The sequence below is a fragment of the Vicia villosa genome, unplaced genomic scaffold (genome assembly GCF_029867415.1).
Source record: "Vicia villosa cultivar HV-30 ecotype Madison, WI unplaced genomic scaffold, Vvil1.0 ctg.000756F_1_1, whole genome shotgun sequence".
Classification (NCBI taxonomy): Eukaryota; Viridiplantae; Streptophyta; class Magnoliopsida; order Fabales; family Fabaceae; genus Vicia; species Vicia villosa.
This window is the reverse complement of record NW_026705338.1, coordinates 553457-569968: the sequence shown is the minus strand read 5'-3', so window position 1 is coordinate 569968 and position 16512 is coordinate 553457. Positions and strand designations below refer to the sequence as shown.

Sequence of the window (16512 nt, the reverse complement as noted above, 5' to 3'; positions counted from 1 at the left end):
TTATGCGTACTCTTTATATATATTTCCTGAAAGGGAAATTGCATTGGATTAGAGTACCATATTATCTTAAGCAAAATTCATATTATTGTTATCATCAAAACTAAGATAATTTATAAGAACAAATCTTGTTCTAACAATCTCCCCCTTTTTGATGATGACAAAAACATATATAAATGATATGAATTTGCGATCAGAAAGAGTAGACGGCAAAAGACAAATTACACAGCTATAGCATAAGCATATGAATATGTCTCCCCCTGAGATTAACAATCTCCCCCTGAGATAAATAATCTCCCCCTGAAATAAATACTCGAAGAACTTTGATAAAAGACTTCCCTGATTATTTCGGTAGAGACGATCATATAAGCTTCTGCCTTCAGAGAATTCATATCTTCTGACTTCTGCTTCCATTGGACAGCTTCAGAACTTGAATTTCTTTAGATCCTTAGAACACTCACAGCTTCTGATTCCTGCTTCCATCGTGGACAGCTTCAGAACTTGAATTTCTTTGATCTTCAGAACATTCACAGCTTCTGACTTCTGCTTCCATTCAGGACAGCTTCAGAACTTGAATTTTCTGGATCTTTTAGAACATTCACATCTTCTGATTTCTGCTTCCCTCGGATAGCTTCAGAACTTTGAATGTCTACCAACATCACTTCATGCTAGATTTGTATCAGAACATTGTTGAATGTACCAGAGCATCATCAGAGCATCTCTACATCCTGAAATGTCACAGAACAAAAACTAAACGACAAAAGTCAGCATGAACGAGTTAGAACATAAAATGTATGTTTGAACACATTATATGTATCAGAGCCGTATAGGCTGAAATAATGTATCAGAGCAAATAATGTATCAGAGCCATAACATTATATGTATCAGAGCAAATAGAATTTTGTCAGAACAGGATAGACAATGATATTCAAATTCTATTATCAGTGCTTCTGATTCATTCTTCTTTCTTGCTTCTGATCTCTGAAGCTTGACAGCACTCAGCTTGCTTCAGTTTCCATGGTTTTGCTTCTGAAGATTCACTTCACTTCTCTGTACCTGCAAAACACTCAAACCATATAGAACTTGCAGTTCTTGTTAGTGAATGCAACTGATTAAATCAAATCATTTATCACAGTATTTCTCCCCCTTTTTGTCATATCATCAAAAAATAGAAAAGATTCAGATGAATAAAACAGAACACATGGAGGAAGAAGATGATTTCATTAAGGTTCAACCATTGGGTACAGAAGTACAAAGTGATAAGATCAGATGCACAGAAACAAAACAGATGCAACGAAAAGAAAGAAACAACACGGACTCAATCTAAGATGGCCCTAGTCTTGACAAGATCTTGGCCAGCATCTCTTTAACATCGTTGTTGTGTCCTTCTTGCCTTTCAATGAAAGCATCATACTTGTCATTGAGTGAGCTTTGCTCATCCTGTCTCCTCTGAATCGCTTCTAGAGTCCTTGCAAGACGAGAAGGTTCATCAGAAGAAGCTTCACCGCTTTCAGCTACAGGAATGGCATGTTGATCTGCAGCTTCCATAGAAGTATCATTTGCTGGGATTTCCTCAACAGGGTCTGATTCAGCAACATGATCTTCAGCATCTGCTTCTTGCATAGAAGCATCTCCATACTCTGCAGCAGGAATTTCAGAGTCTCCATTCTCTAGTGCCTGAAGGATGGCAGCTAAATTCCTGGGAGCAGAAGGACCTTCAACTTCTGGTGGGTCAACAACTTCTGGAATGACCAAACTAGGGTCTTTCATAGAAGGGTTTTCCCTCAGAAAGTCAAATAAGGTCTTGAAGTCTCCAAGTAGAACAGGATACTCAGGAATCCAGATAATCATATCCCTGCATGGATTTGCTTCCATTTCAGCAGCCAGTCTTAATACTTCCAATTCATCCACAAAGGGCTTCTCCTCAGCAGCAACACAATTTCTGAGAGGATGGTAGTATATACCATTATCTCCCTCCAGAAGGTAACCAGGGTAACCAGGGGCAGCAGCCACTAGTCTTTTCTGTACTGCTATTGCTTCTACTTGAAAATCCTTGCGAAATCTTCTCCAGAGATTTCTTGTAGAAACATCATCCAGACCATTTAGGAATGCATCCTTCAGAAGGTCTAGACTGCTAATCACCTCAAGTCTGAAAAGTTCCAGGTAGGTATAGGGTTCAGGTTCAGGCGGATTGAAGGTGAATTTGTAGTCAGGATAGAGAAGACAGTAAGGTTCGGAATTTTCGATAGGTAAGGGATGAGATATAGAAGTTGGAGGAACGGTGGATGAGGAAGAGGGGATATCTGAGAGAATGATTGATGAGGATGGAATATCAGAAATGATGGATTGAGACGAGGATGGAGTGTTTGTAAAGGGAATTGGTGAGAGAGATTTATCAGAAGGAGTTGGGGGAAGAATACTTAAAGGTGTGGGGTTTAGTATGGGAGAGGAGAAAGATGATGGAGAAGGATTTGGTAGGGTGAAGTTTACTTTTGGTTCAGATGGAGGTGATTGGAAAGATGGTTTAGGGACAGAAGGAGGTGGAGTAAAGACCTTTCTGGAGATTTGTACATAAGAAGAAGAAGATCTGGTTCTGCGAAAGGAATCTCTGATCCTTTTATCTCTTCGTTCTTTAGAGTCCACCTTGTGAGGATCATAGGTGACCCTCAACTTCTTGGCTCTCTCAGCCTCATCTTCTTGTGCCTTTCTTTTTAGCCTTGCCTGACGTTCCTTTTTATCCTTCTTCAGAATATCATCTTTGGATGGAAGTACTCTGCCACGGATCCAAGCAGGATCAACGTCTGATTGCTTCCTCACACAATCTTCCAAGTAAAACTTGACAACTTGATCAAGTTCTTTATGATACAAAGATATGAATCCTTCAACAGCAATTCTTCTTGACAGAATGTCAGGAAAGCTTGTGCACATAACAGGTACATTCTTAATGACTTCCAGTCCGAACAGATCAACACCATTGAAGATGGGACCTTGAGTTACTCCAAGAAAATGCGAGGCATTACGATTTCTGATGGAGTCCACCACTTTGCTTTCAATCAGAATGTCTGAAATCATCCTTCCGAAAGGAATGGTTGTTCTTGGAATATGAGGGTACTTCGCCCTTTCATCTTCTCTTGACTCAAAGATAGAGGTTTTCAGATTCTCAAATAGAATATGAGAGATGTTGATCTCTATCTTTTTGCCAATGCAGAAAAGAGTATACTTGTGAGTCGGACTGATGTAGGAGGAGCAGCGCATTTTTTTTCTATGGTGAAGAGAACCCAGAATAATCTCAGCCCATACTTTATAAAAAGGCTTTAAGTTGCCCGTAAAATGAGAATCAGTTCCAACAACCGTAGAGATTTGTTTTTCAACTAAAGTCCAGTCAACTGTATGGGGTTGAAACTCAGACCAACCTTCTTCATCATCAAGATTGTACAGCTTTCTGATGAGTTTCTCAGTGATAGTCACTTCATGCCCTAGCACGAATGAAATGATGGCAGTTGGGGTAACTGTTGCATGTACCCAAAATTCCTTTACAAGTTCAGGATAAATTGGACCAACCAATCTATCAAGATATTTAGACCATCCTTGCTCAAAGATTCTTGCATCACACTGAAAGCCATTTGCTTTAAGGTTGTTGACGTCCACAGTCGATTCACATAGAACTTCCAGTTCTTTCGTGGGTATTAAGCATGTTTTCAATGGAGCATCATTTTTGCTTAAACGGTTCTGTGTGGAAGTGATTCTATCTTTAGAGATTGATGAACGAGAAGATGGATTCATTATGATAATGCTTTGAGATCAAATCAAGAACTAGGGTTTGAAGAGAGATGCAACGAAGTGAATGCACAAAAGAGAGAGAAAGAAAGAAAAAGAGGGAATGAAGATGAAGCGGGTTATTTAAAAGATTTAAAAAGAAATCATTATGCATTTAATGAGAAATGACATTAGGAGAGAGAACACAGTAAATGAAATGATTTAATACAGTTACCTAGGTCGGCGTCTTTTCAACTGCACGCTTTGTACAAACCGTACAGACACGTGTTCATCATCAGATAATAGATGACAGCTGTAAATATCAGAGAGATTTTACGCCTTCAGATTTAGATCACTGCTTCTGATCTGATCAACTTTCTTTCTGAAAACACTTCTTCTGAAGTGTGCTGATATAAATCTGAATGATCTTCTGATTCATTACTTCTGATATATACAGCTTCTGGAGGTTCACTTCTTTGTTCTGCAGCTTCTGATAAGACAAAACTGTATCTGCAGAAATTCTCAAGCTCTTGTTTCATAAGTTTATCATCAAAACAGATGTTTATTGATTTGTCCACAATCAATGTTTCAATGTTGTATATTCTGTAGCATTTAGAGCATTCAGAATAATCAAGAATGAAACATCAATGCTTTAGAGACAAACAAAACAGATGGTTCCAAGACTAATAAACTTTCTTTTCTGAAATCCTACAAACATAGTTTCTTTAATAGATTTAAGAACCAGAACTTGGAAGATAATCTTTCTTCCCTTCAAGTGTTGAGATCAACTTGAGTCCAGGAGACATGTCATGTTGACTTTTATCTTCTTTGTCACCAAGAGAATCTGCAAAAGAAATAGTCTTTTTCTTTGGTACCCACATTTTCTTGGGTCCTTTCTTGTTAGTTCTCCTCAAGTTCTGATTGAACTTGGGTTTAGCATTGTAAGCAATAGGAGGAACAGCATGATAATTCTTAATGTGAGTTTCATGATATTTCCTAGGTTGTGTCACATGCTTTTTGGTGTGTGTTATGTGAAAACTTTGAGCATGTGAAGTGTGCCTAATATCATGAGAGTGGCCATACTTGAACTGATCATACAATGGCTTGTATGTGATTTTCATTTCATCAACAGGTTCAAGTTTGTATGGGGTTTCACCCTCAAAACCAATGCCAACTCTTTTGTTTCCAGATACGGCATATATCATAGAAGCTAGCTGACTTCTGCCAATACTTCTAGATAAGAACTTCCTGAAACTTAAATCATATTCTTTCAGAATATGGTTTAGACTAGGAGTGGATTTCTCTGAATCAGAAGGAGATCCAACATCATTGGATAATTTTAAAAGTTTATCTTTCAATTCAGAATTCTCCAACTCAAGCTTCTTTGTTTCAAATTCAAATTGCTTTTTCAGCTTTTTGTATTTGAGACTAATCTGAGACTTGAGTTCCAGAAGTTCAGTTAGACCGGAAACTAACTCATCTCTAGTAAGTTCACAAAATACCTCTTCAGAATCTGATTCTGATGTAGATTCTGATCCGTCATCTTCTGTCGCCATCAGCGCACAGTTAGCCTGCTCATCTTCTGAATCATCTTCTGACTCATCCCAGGTTGCCATAAGACCTTTCTTCTTATGAAACTTTTTCTTGGGACTTTCCTTCTGAAGATTTGGACATTTATTCTTGTAGTGTCCAGGCTCATTGCATTCATAGCACATGACCTTCTTCTTGTCAAATCTTCTTTCATCAGAAGATTCTCCACGTTCAAATTTCCTTGAACTTCTGAAGCCTCTGAACTTCCTTTGCTTGGTCTTCCAGAGTTGATTTAGCCTTCTGGAGATCATGGACAGTTCATCTTCTTCTTCAGATTCTGATTCTTCAGGATCTTCTTCTTTGGCCTGAAAAGCGTTAGTGCATTTCTTGATATTAGATTTTAATGCAATAGACTTACCTTTCTTTTGAGGCTCATTTGCATCCAGCTCAATTTCATGGCTTCTCAAGGCACTGATCAGCTCTTCCAGAGAAACTTCATTCAGATTCTTTGCAATCTTGAATGCAGTCACCATAGGACCCCATCTTCTGGGTAAGCTTCTGATGATCTTCTTCACATGATCAGCCTTGGTGTATCCTTTGTCAAGAACTCTCAATCCAGCAGTCAGAGTTTGAAATCTCGAAAACATCTTTTCAATGTCTTCATCATCCTCCATCTTGAAGGCTTCATACTTCTGGATTAAGGCTAGAGCTTTAGTCTCCTTGACTTGAGCATTTCCTTCATGAGTCATTTTCAAGGACTCATATATGTCATAGGCCGTTTCCCTGTTAGATATCTTCTCATACTCAGCATGAGAGATAGCATTCAGCAAAACAGTTCTACATTTATGATGATTCCTGAAAAGCTTCTTTTGATCATCATTCATTTCTTGCCTTGACAGCTTCACGCCACTGGCATTTACTGGATGTTTGTAACCATCCATTAGAAGATCCCATAGATCACCATCTAGACCCAGAAAGTAACTTTCCAGTTTATCTTTCCAGTATTCAAAGTTTTCACCCTCAAATACCGGCGGTCTAGTATAACCATTGTTACCGTTGTATTGCTCAGCAGAGCCAGATGTAGATGCAGGTGTAGATGTAGACTTTTCACTTTCATCAACCATCTTTTAAATGAAGCGTTTTTCTCTTCCTGAATCTTTTCTAAACACGGTTAAGTGCTTGCACCTTAGAACCGGCGCTCTGATGCCAATTGAAGGATAGAAAAACACTTAGAAAGGGGGGGATTGAATAAGTGTGACTTTAAATCTTGGACGATAAAAATAAATTTTACAATTATTTTTATCCTGGTTCGCTGTTAACGAAGCTACTCCAGTCCACCCCCGCAGAGATGATTTACCTCAACTGAGGATTTAATCCACTAATCGCACGGATTACAATGGTTTTCCACTTAGTCCGCAACTAAGTCTTCCAGAGTCTTCTGATCACACACTGATCACTCCAGGAACAACTGCTTAGATACCCTCTAAGACTTTTCTAGAGTCTACTGATCAACACGATCACTCTAGGCTTAGTTCACTCCTAAGACTTCCCTAGAGTATTCTGATCAACACGATCACTCTAGTTACAAACTGCTCAGCCAACTGCTAAGACTTCCTAGAGTATACTGATCACACGATCACTCTAGTTCCTTACAACTTAATGTAATCTATTCAAGAGTTTACAAATGCTTCTTAAAAGCGATAATCACAACTGTGATATTTCTCTTAACGTTTAAGCTTAATCTCACTAAAATATTACAACAGCAATGTAGTGAGCTTTGATGAAGATTCTGAGCTTTGATTGAACAGCGTTTCAGCAAGTTTGATATTCACAGAATAGATGTAGAAATTGGTAACCTTGCTTCTCATCAGAACTTCATATTTATAGGCGTTGAGAAGATGACCGTTGAATGCATTTAATGCTTTGCGTGTTCCGTACAGCATTGCATTTAATGTTATACGCTTTTGTCAACTACCTCGAGCCTTGTTCACGCTGTGTCTACTGACGTAGCCTTTAGTAGCTTTTAACGTTCCTTTTGTCAGTCAGCGTAGTCTGCCACCTGTACTTCCTTCTGATCTGATGTTTGTGAATACGACGTTTGAATATCATCAGAGTCAAAACAGCTTGGTGCATAGCATCTTCTGATCTTCTGACCTTGAAGTGCTTCTGAGCGTGATACCATCTTCTGATCTTCAGTGCTTCTGATCTCATGTTCTTCTGATGCTTCCATAGACCCATGTTCTGATTCTGCTTCGACCATCTTCTGATGTCTTGCCAGACCATGTTCTGATGTTGCATGCTGAACCATTTGAGATACAACTTCTGAGCGCTGAATTATGCGTACTCTTTATATATATTTCCTGAAAGGGAAATTGCATTGGATTAGAGTACCATATTATCTTAAGCAAAATTCATATTATTGTTATCATCAAAACTAAGATAATTGATAAGAACAAATCTTGTTCTAACAGCCATGACGGACAGAAGACGTATGTCTGATTGATCCGATCATGTATCCACGGACAGAGCTTGGTTGAAAGAGGCAATATCGTATGATTACGCCTACTTTCAATCCTCTGTTGGCTTTCTTTGACCTACCCTGACCTAGATTCACCTGTGAGTGGGGAGGGATATACATGACAGGTACCGTTGGTGACTATCCTGTTATGTTGGTGACTATTGTTCCTATGGCTGTGTGGTACCTATGTCGGACCTTTGATCTCATGACATCTGACCTATATCAGTTATTCAGAGGATTGTACAGTGGTTACTAAGATTATATGGACCTTGATCCCATGTTGTTGCATTGCATAACATCATTGTTCTATCCACTTCATTTATGGGGGATCCTAAAGTCTATTTCAAAAAAAAAGGGAAATAAAAGAAGCAAAAAAAAAGATGATGAAATTACCAAGCAAGAACAAAGTCGTGTGACAATGAATCAGAAGAATAAAAGGTGAGCGACCGCCATGTCCAAAGAACCTTATTGATTCCTCAACCATTCCAAATTCCTTGTGAGGGATGAACACTCGTGTCGAGTTAATTGAACATAGGATTGGAGAACATCATGAAGGGGGTGTGCACCAAATAATTTTGAGCCTAAAAATCCTTTGTTTCCAAAACCGTGAACCTGGCCAAGTTACAACCCTTAAAAGTCCTAATTGAAGTAGGGTTTATTTTGAAAGCGCACTCCGATGAGATAGTGTTTAACTGACTCCCATTGAAGCGTAACACATATCCATGTTGGTATCGTATGCTTGCTTTATCTTCCATATGCAAAAATCGAGGTTGTGTCAACTAGTGATCCATTCACAAGAGGTCGCAACCTCATTTCATAAATAGTTTTACAACTTCAAGACTAACATAGGCTTTACATTAGAATCATCATTCTTAGAATTAACATTCTTTTGCATACAAATATGTGCTTAACATCAAGGAAATTACCATGGTGAGAATCAGTGAGTAACTTGACTATGTCAAAGTTCAAGAGACTTGAGAACTCCGAAGAGTAAAAGCTAATCATCTCAAATATTGACCATCAAGGGGCAGGTTCTCTAAAGAACTCTGTTGGGCATGAATAGTTGATGCATTCTTTGATTACTCTGTAAGGAAGAGTTTGAAGACTCCGTTGAGCGTGGTAAAGTTGTTTCCACGTTTGTTTGACTTCTAAATAATGAAAGCTTGAGGATTCTAGTAAGATGTACCTAATCAGGAGAAATTGAATCGAGGTTTGACCTCTCCAATTTGGCATATCTGGGGCAATCAAGTCGAGGAATCTCTCTCAAAATCAACCAATCTAGGGCAGTTACGTCGAGATTCGACAAATCTCTCCAAAGATCTCTTGGGGCAAATTCCTTCGTAGTTCACGAAACTTGGGGCACAATCTTCTGAGTCGTACTGTCTCTCCCAAATCATAGGAGTTTAATTCTCCTGGAACTTTGGTATCTCCTCAAACACATGAGTTTCTTTTGATGCTCGTATGTGTCGTTCCTTTGGTACTCGTCTGTATCTTCTTTTGATGCTCGTATGTGTCGTTCCTTTGGTATTCGTCTGTATCTTCTTTCGATGCTCGTCTGTGTCGTTCCTTTGGTACTCGTCTGTATCTTCTTTTGATGCTCGTATGTGTCGTTCCTTTGGTACTCGTATGTATCTCCTTTTGATGCTCGTATGTGTCATTCCTTTGGTACTCGTCTGTATCTCCTTTTGATGCTCGTATGTGTCATTCCTTTGGTACTCGTATGTATCTCCTTTTGATGCTCGTATGCGTCATTCCTTTGGTACTCGTATGTATCTTCTTTTGATGCTCGTATGTGTCATTCCTTTGGTACTCGTCTGTATCTTCTTTCGATGCTCGTCTGTATCATTCCTTTGGTACTCGTCTGTATCTCCTTTTGATGCTCGTATGTGTCATTCCTTTGGTACTCGTATGTATCTCCTTTTGATGCTCGTATGTGTCATTCCTTTGGTACTCGTATGTATCTTCTTTTGATGCCCGTATGTGTCATTCCTTTGGTACTCGTCTGTATCTTCTTTCGACGCTCGTCTGTGTCGTTCCTTTGGTACTCGTCTGTATTTTCTTTTGATGCTCGTATGTGTCGTTCCTTTGGTACTCGTTTGTATCTTCTTTTGATGCTCGTATGTGTCATTCCTTTGGTACTCGTATGTATCTTCTTTTGATGCTCGTCTGTGTCATTCCTTTGGTACTCGTCTGTAATTTCTTTCGATACTCGTCTGTATCTCTCTTAAAACATTCGTCTATGTTATCTTATCTTCCTGTCAAACCTATTTCTCTCCCAATCACTTTCATACATCAATCACTCCCTTTGAGAACCTTGTATTGGCACTTTGGCTACGTTACAAGCTATCACTGTTCATCCAATTGCTCACTATAAATATTTCCACCAGAAAAACAAAAATCTATTTCCCCAGCAGATATCAAAACAAAAACAAAATAAAAATATCATTTACACCATCTTCTCTTTAGGACAAATTTCTGGCACTTTGATATTTAATCTTCTTCTACCTTGAATGTTCGAAAGGTTAACGCCAATCTCACCTTCAGGTCTAAGACGATTAAATAGGGGCAGCTGTCATACCCCAAATTTGTCCTACCCTTATTTATCTGGCTTATAATTCATAAACGTACATCCATTTAGGTCATACCACCGCATGCATCCATATCATTGGTCCTTGATCAGAAGAAGAAACTTGAAGCCTAATATGAGGTGTCATCATCTTGCCCAAGATCTTTTGAAATCAGGGTTTTCTCATTCTCGACTCAAGGTATTGGTTGAAAAGTACAAGCTTGATGTTCATCTGATTATCCTGAATTAGGGTTTCTTGACCAAAGTCAACGCAGTTGACTTTTTGGTCAAATACATTGATCAAGAGCTGATTTTATGGAGAGAAGTGGCATGATGCTTGTGTGGAAGTGTTCAGTTGATTTCTAGGGGTCAGAAGGGGATTAATCGGGAACTTCATGGAAATCGGAAGAAAATCAAAACAGTTGACTTTTGGGTCAAAATCAGGTCAATCACTCAAATATTGACTTTTGGTGGAAAATCGGTCGAGAAAAGTCAAAGAATGAATAAAATCGAGAGTTTGACAAAAGTTGCCAAAAATAGAAAAATGGTTTGAAGTTTGTATGAAGAGGTAAAGTGGTTTGAAGTTACTGAAAATCCATTTAACTTAAGTCATAATCCAAGTCACAAGTCAGGTCATGACCAGGCATTTCATCAAGCACATGGCATGCCAAATCTCAAGTCAATTTTAGAGCTCTACAAAATGCCATGGAAGCAAACTTGGTATCATTCTAATCCTTCCTATGTCTTCTATCCAAGCATCCAAAGATCATAAGATTTAATTGCATTTGGAGCAAGATCTAAAGCCTTGAAGTCATGTGTCTGGAAACTGCTTCTTGACCAAGGCCTCGGGCCAAGAACCTGCTACGTGCGCCGGTATGAGTCAGTTGCGTACCACCACGTTTCAAGTCATCTTGTAAGGGCTACAAACATTATTTCTTAATCTTTCCAACATCAAACCTCCAGTATTCCATGCCTTCTCCAAATCGAACCCACAAACGAATCAAATGGTGTCCTATAGAGAGAGATATAACCACCCAAAGTGAGACCTGGGCATGATTTTGTTGTTGCAGCATGGAGAGCATTCACCAATATTCCCATGCAAATACTACACTACACCACTCCTCACCTTAATTCCATGCAACCTCACTCACTTATATAAGCCATAGAACTCTTCATAACACACACACATTCTCGTTTTTTCTGATTTTCTCACAAACCTCTCATCATTCTCTCCTCCCTCACTTCACGACTCTCTTCACTCTCTCCACAAAGAAAGAGAGTTTGTTACACTTTGTAACAAACTTCTTCATCAACTTCTAACCACCATAACCATACATCCATCACAACCACCGCAAACCACCATAACCACCACTGCAACCTCCACTTCCTTCACCACCATTGAAGCCACCTCTCTCATCACTTTCTTCTTAAATCTTCATCATCATCATCATGCACCGTTTCAAGATCCGCACATCACCATCATCTTAGTGCAAATTTCGAAACCTCCAAACTGAGTTTATTTCTCAGTTGAAGGCTAACATCAAGGATCTATGGCAATCATCAGCATCATCACAATCTCAAGCATGGAGTTGTAGAAGCTTGCTTCTGGAGTTTTTCGTTCAAGATCCTACAGTTTTTCTTTAAACTCCACTCATATGTAGCGGCTTGTTCCCAGAGCGTAGGCTGCATTGATATGAGGTACTCGAGGGTTGTTTTGATATGCTTAACTTGTATTTTAATGGAGATTCATGGAATTAGGGCTTCGTATAGTGCTTCGGTTAGGTCTCCAAGATGCTTTAATGGAGAAACAGAGGTTAGATTCGTGACGTACGTTGGATTCCGAGTGGAGCGATATAGGTTTTAGCGTTTTCCAGGCATTCTGAGGTTGCTCCGGTGGTGGTGGCGCCGGAGAAGACGACCGGAACAGTGGTTCCGGCGTCTGAATGTGCTTCATGGCTTTAATTCCGTCTAGCCTACGTGGCAATCCCTTGGTGGCTCAGGTTCCAAGCTCTTGGCTTTTTTGTTTTATTCAAATTATTGCCCTGATGTGTTGTCATGACGTGATTAGCTCAGGATTTTCGTTTTGTCCTTTAGTCACTTAAGTGACTTGACCAATTGATACTATATGTTTCTCATGCATGTCACGTTTTAATGGTAAACCTGTATATATATGAATGCTGACTATAGAATAATAAAAAATAATAATGGCTGAATAAAAAAAGAAATGAAGTAAAATACAATAGGAGTAACCGTTAGGCCACGCGCTTGGGCCCAGAAATCCTTTTCTGGATCTCACCCCTGTTCCACTAACGTACCACCATCCCTTGCATCTGGGCCTGAACGCTGTCACTATTCCCACCCCCCTGTTTTGGGCCCAGTTTTGCTTGTAAATAGCTTTAGTTCATAGGAAGACTGCTGTTGCACCCCCTTTGCAGTGTAGATTAGATTTTCACTTTAATTTTGTTTTGTTCTCATTTTTAATTCATAATTCCAGTTTTAAATCAAATAAAAAAATGCATAAAACCAATGTTAGATCTTAGTTCACTTCACAATAATCTTTTCTTTTAAATTGATTAAAAACATGATAAAACCTTCATTAGTTTGTTAGATTTTTAGGTAATATTTTCCCATGAAAAACTCATAAAAATAGTAGATTTTTTAGGTTGATTTTGACATTAATCTTTTGACTTCTCTTTCATAAAAAATGCATAAAAATGGTAGTATCTTTTAGTGTAATTTTGCATTAGTACTCGAATTGTTTTTGTGTTAGTTCCATGTTATTTTTGTATGATGCTTGTGTGATTTCGTTACTTGTATCTTTGGCCTCATTTTAGGCCTATCTTGTTAGTACCTTTTATTGCTCCTTTTAGAATTTAGTCCCATGTTAACATTAGGATTTAGACTTGTATAGACAACTTAGACTAGAATTTAGAAATAGTTCCCTTCTCATTCTCTTTTTCTTTTCAACTTTTAAAATACTTAATAAATATCGATGAAGATCATACCGTTACTATATTTTATAGTAGGAAAGAAATGATTGGGGCGTAGGCCCCGATGTATGTTCTTTCCTACTTAGCGGAGAAGAAATGATTGAGGTGTGAAGCCTCGATGTATTTCTTAACCGTTATTTAGAGAAACGATTGTGGCGTAGGCCTCGATGTGCATTCTCTAAATATTCACAAAAGAACTCCTTGTTGTATTTCCTTTACTTAGCGGAGAAGACATGATTGAGGTGTGAGGCCTCGATGTATTTCTTAATCGCTATTTAGAGAAACGATTGTGGCGTAGGCCTCGATGTGCGTTCTCTAAATATGCAAAACAAAACTCTTTTTGGTATGATCTAAGTCACAAAGTTAAAATCCCCATAAAAAACATCAACCAAAAACACATAAAACACTAATAAATGGTCAGATTTAACACAAAGTAAGGAAGTGATGTGAGACCTTGTAGTGGGTTTTGTCATCATGGAATTACCCTAAAAGACACAAACCAATCATTTCTTTTTCTTTTGCCTCGTTGGCACCTAAGAGCACCGTTATTTCCGCTCGTACGCATCGTAGGCGATCCCTTATGCAAGAGCACGAACGTTAACGCCGCCCAACTAAAAAACACAAAACAAACAGAAAATCGTGAGCCGAGCTACGGTAACTCTGATTCCTGAAAAGGATACGTAGGCAGCGGGGTAGGGCCCGTGCGAGTACAATTCTTTATTTTCCCTACATTTTGCATGCATTCGCATATAGACATAGACATTAGACACACCCTTTAGATAGAAACAGACATAGGTGGATACCATCGAGTACGATGGGCGCGAGGGGTGCTAACACCTTCCCCTTGCGTAACCGACTCCCGTACCTAGATTCTCTGGTCGCAGGACCTTGTTCCTTCCTTTGCTAGGTTTTCTGATATTCCTTTCCCCTATGGGATAAATATATTGGTGGCGACTCTGTTCATTTTTTCGCGAGCGTGCGACACATTCATCTTTGATCTCTCAATGTTACAGCGCAATGCAGTAATCAAATGGCGTATCTGCTGCTTTCTTTGCAGATGGCTGATGATCATCCTTATATTATTCCTGAGATGGTTCCTACTCTACAAAAACAAGTTCAAGAATGTAATTGATAGATTGCGATTGTCACAACGCAAGCAAAAAATTTCCATGTTTTACGGAAGCATGTTTGTAATTAGTATAATAATCAATTAACATTAGATTTGTCACTTGAAGTTGTAATGTATCGTCAAATTTTCTCATTGTTGTTTTTTGTTTTGTCGCAGATACATAGAGAATTCCGTAAATTTCTCATTACACAGAGAATTCCATTAACCTCTCATTGTAATATCCCTTAAGAATCTAATTTGCAATAAGGTTTGCAGATCAAATTTATCTGAGTTTGATGATGTTCAAGGACATCCAAGCTTTGACAACACAAGGAACCAGATTTAAGTGCCTCCTAAAATACCAAACCAACCACGCAAATGTCGAGGAGGGTATAAAATGCTCAATATTATGTTCTCAAAAGGTTTGATACTCATTGGAACTGGCTGTTCATCTGTTAAACTCGTTGTTTTCTAAATATGCTTCTTATGATCATCAATGTCTTACATTCATCTCAGGTTTACTACGAACTTGATGATAAACGAACAAAGGTACATGCAAAAGATGTTGCAATATGTAGGGTGGAACAAATTTGTCCTTTCCCTTATGATATTGTCCGACGAGAACTCAAACGATATCCAAGTATGTCTGTTCAAACCGTTCTTAAGAATCATTGAATTTTTTATGACTCAATATTAATCATGTTAAGTCTTTTGTGCTAAATATTTTTACTTTGTTTTGTTTGTGCTAAACGCGAAGTTGTTTGGTGTCAAGAAGAACCAATGAACATGAGTGGATACACTTATGTTTTACCACAATTTATAACCTCGATGAAGTCATTAGGTAGGGGACGTTATGATGATATCAAATATGTTGGACGTGCTCTGTCTGCAGCCACAGCTATTGGTTTCCTCAAGGTTTACCATAAGGAGTAGGCTGAGCTAGTTGAGAAAGCCCTTCAAAGTGAACCAATAATTTTTTGCTTCTATTCACATCACTTTTTGTTTCTATAGGTAATATCATCCTTACCCATTTTTTTGTACTATAGGAACACAACAAAAAGTAATGCATGTGCTTTTTCTACTCATGTATGGTCAAAGATAAAAATTTAAAGCGCCAATGAATAGATGATAACGGATCAAGTCCTATTTTCCTTCTTCATTATCCTTATAACTACCATTGCTCACTTCAACATCATTAGCATCTTTGTCGTTATTCATGCTTGCTACATAATTTGTAATATTTATGAATTGAATGTCTACTTTACAATCGTCACTCGTGTCGCGTTTATTGTCTGCACCACATGAAAAAGTAACAAACTTAAGTGTTGGTACTCCAGAACAAATAATAAGTAAAGTGCAAAGAACATAATAACTTCCTTATTCCTAACTAGCATTGTCAATCTAAAGAACTATAATGGAATTATTCCGATTTCTTTGGCCGAAAAATGGTTCCATAATGGAAACTCTTCCAGCATATTGTTTGGATTTCTATTGTTTTGGCATCAAATACAGTATAAACTAATTGCAGTGAATTTGATTTCTATTGTTAGCTTCAAAAACAATATAAACTGATATGAGAGTATGGTATGTCTAACGTTTGCTTCTTAGCTCCTTAGTCCTTATTAACAAACAATAAAGCATAGATTTCAACACAAATAATTGGACATGACACGACGACATGACATGGACACTCCAGCATTAATAATGTAAAAAATACAGGACACTGAAGCTGCAACAACTACATACATATGGTAGTATTTGACTTTCTTTTATACATTTATTATTATAAGAGTTAAAATATTCCAGTCAAAATTAATGTTTTTAATTCTTTATCGAAACATTGCTTCTATGTTTGTAGGTTTGTTAAAAAATAATTGTATAAAAGTGTCTTCAAGCAAAGAAAAAAACAAACTTTGTTTGAAACAATTGTGTGAATTGTCCGATACATGTGGTGTGAGTGTCATACAGGGCCGGATACTGATCCAACTGAGTGTCGAAACAAAGAATTTTTTTTGAAACACTTGTCTGATTTTTCCGACACTTGTTT

At 38.2% G+C, this 16512-nt stretch overlaps 1 protein-coding gene across 1 annotated transcript; it reads left to right on the top strand.

Moving 5' to 3' along the window:
- Positions 1-14761: 14761 nt before the first annotated feature.
- Positions 14762-15398, top strand: LOC131630962 (uncharacterized). The gene is made up of 3 exons (XM_058901704.1): positions 14762-14887; positions 14982-15108; positions 15217-15398. Exons 1-3 carry the CDS (start codon positions 14762-14764, stop codon positions 15396-15398), a joined length of 435 nt encoding a protein of 144 aa, XP_058757687.1.
- Positions 15399-16512: the final 1114 nt, after the last annotated feature.

Bases quoted from the DNA above. Each gene is read 5' to 3' on its own strand.
- LOC131630962 (XM_058901704.1), top strand. From the start codon at position 14,762: ATGATGTTCAAGGACATCCAAGCTTTGACAACACAAGGAACCAGATTT. The intron at 14,888-14,981 runs GTTTGATACTCA...CATTCATCTCAG, and splicing joins CAATATTATGTTCTCAAAAG to GTTTACTACGAACTTGATGA. The intron at 15,109-15,216 runs TGTCTGTTCAAA...TTTGTGCTAAAC, and splicing joins ACTCAAACGATATCCAAGTA to GCGAAGTTGTTTGGTGTCAA.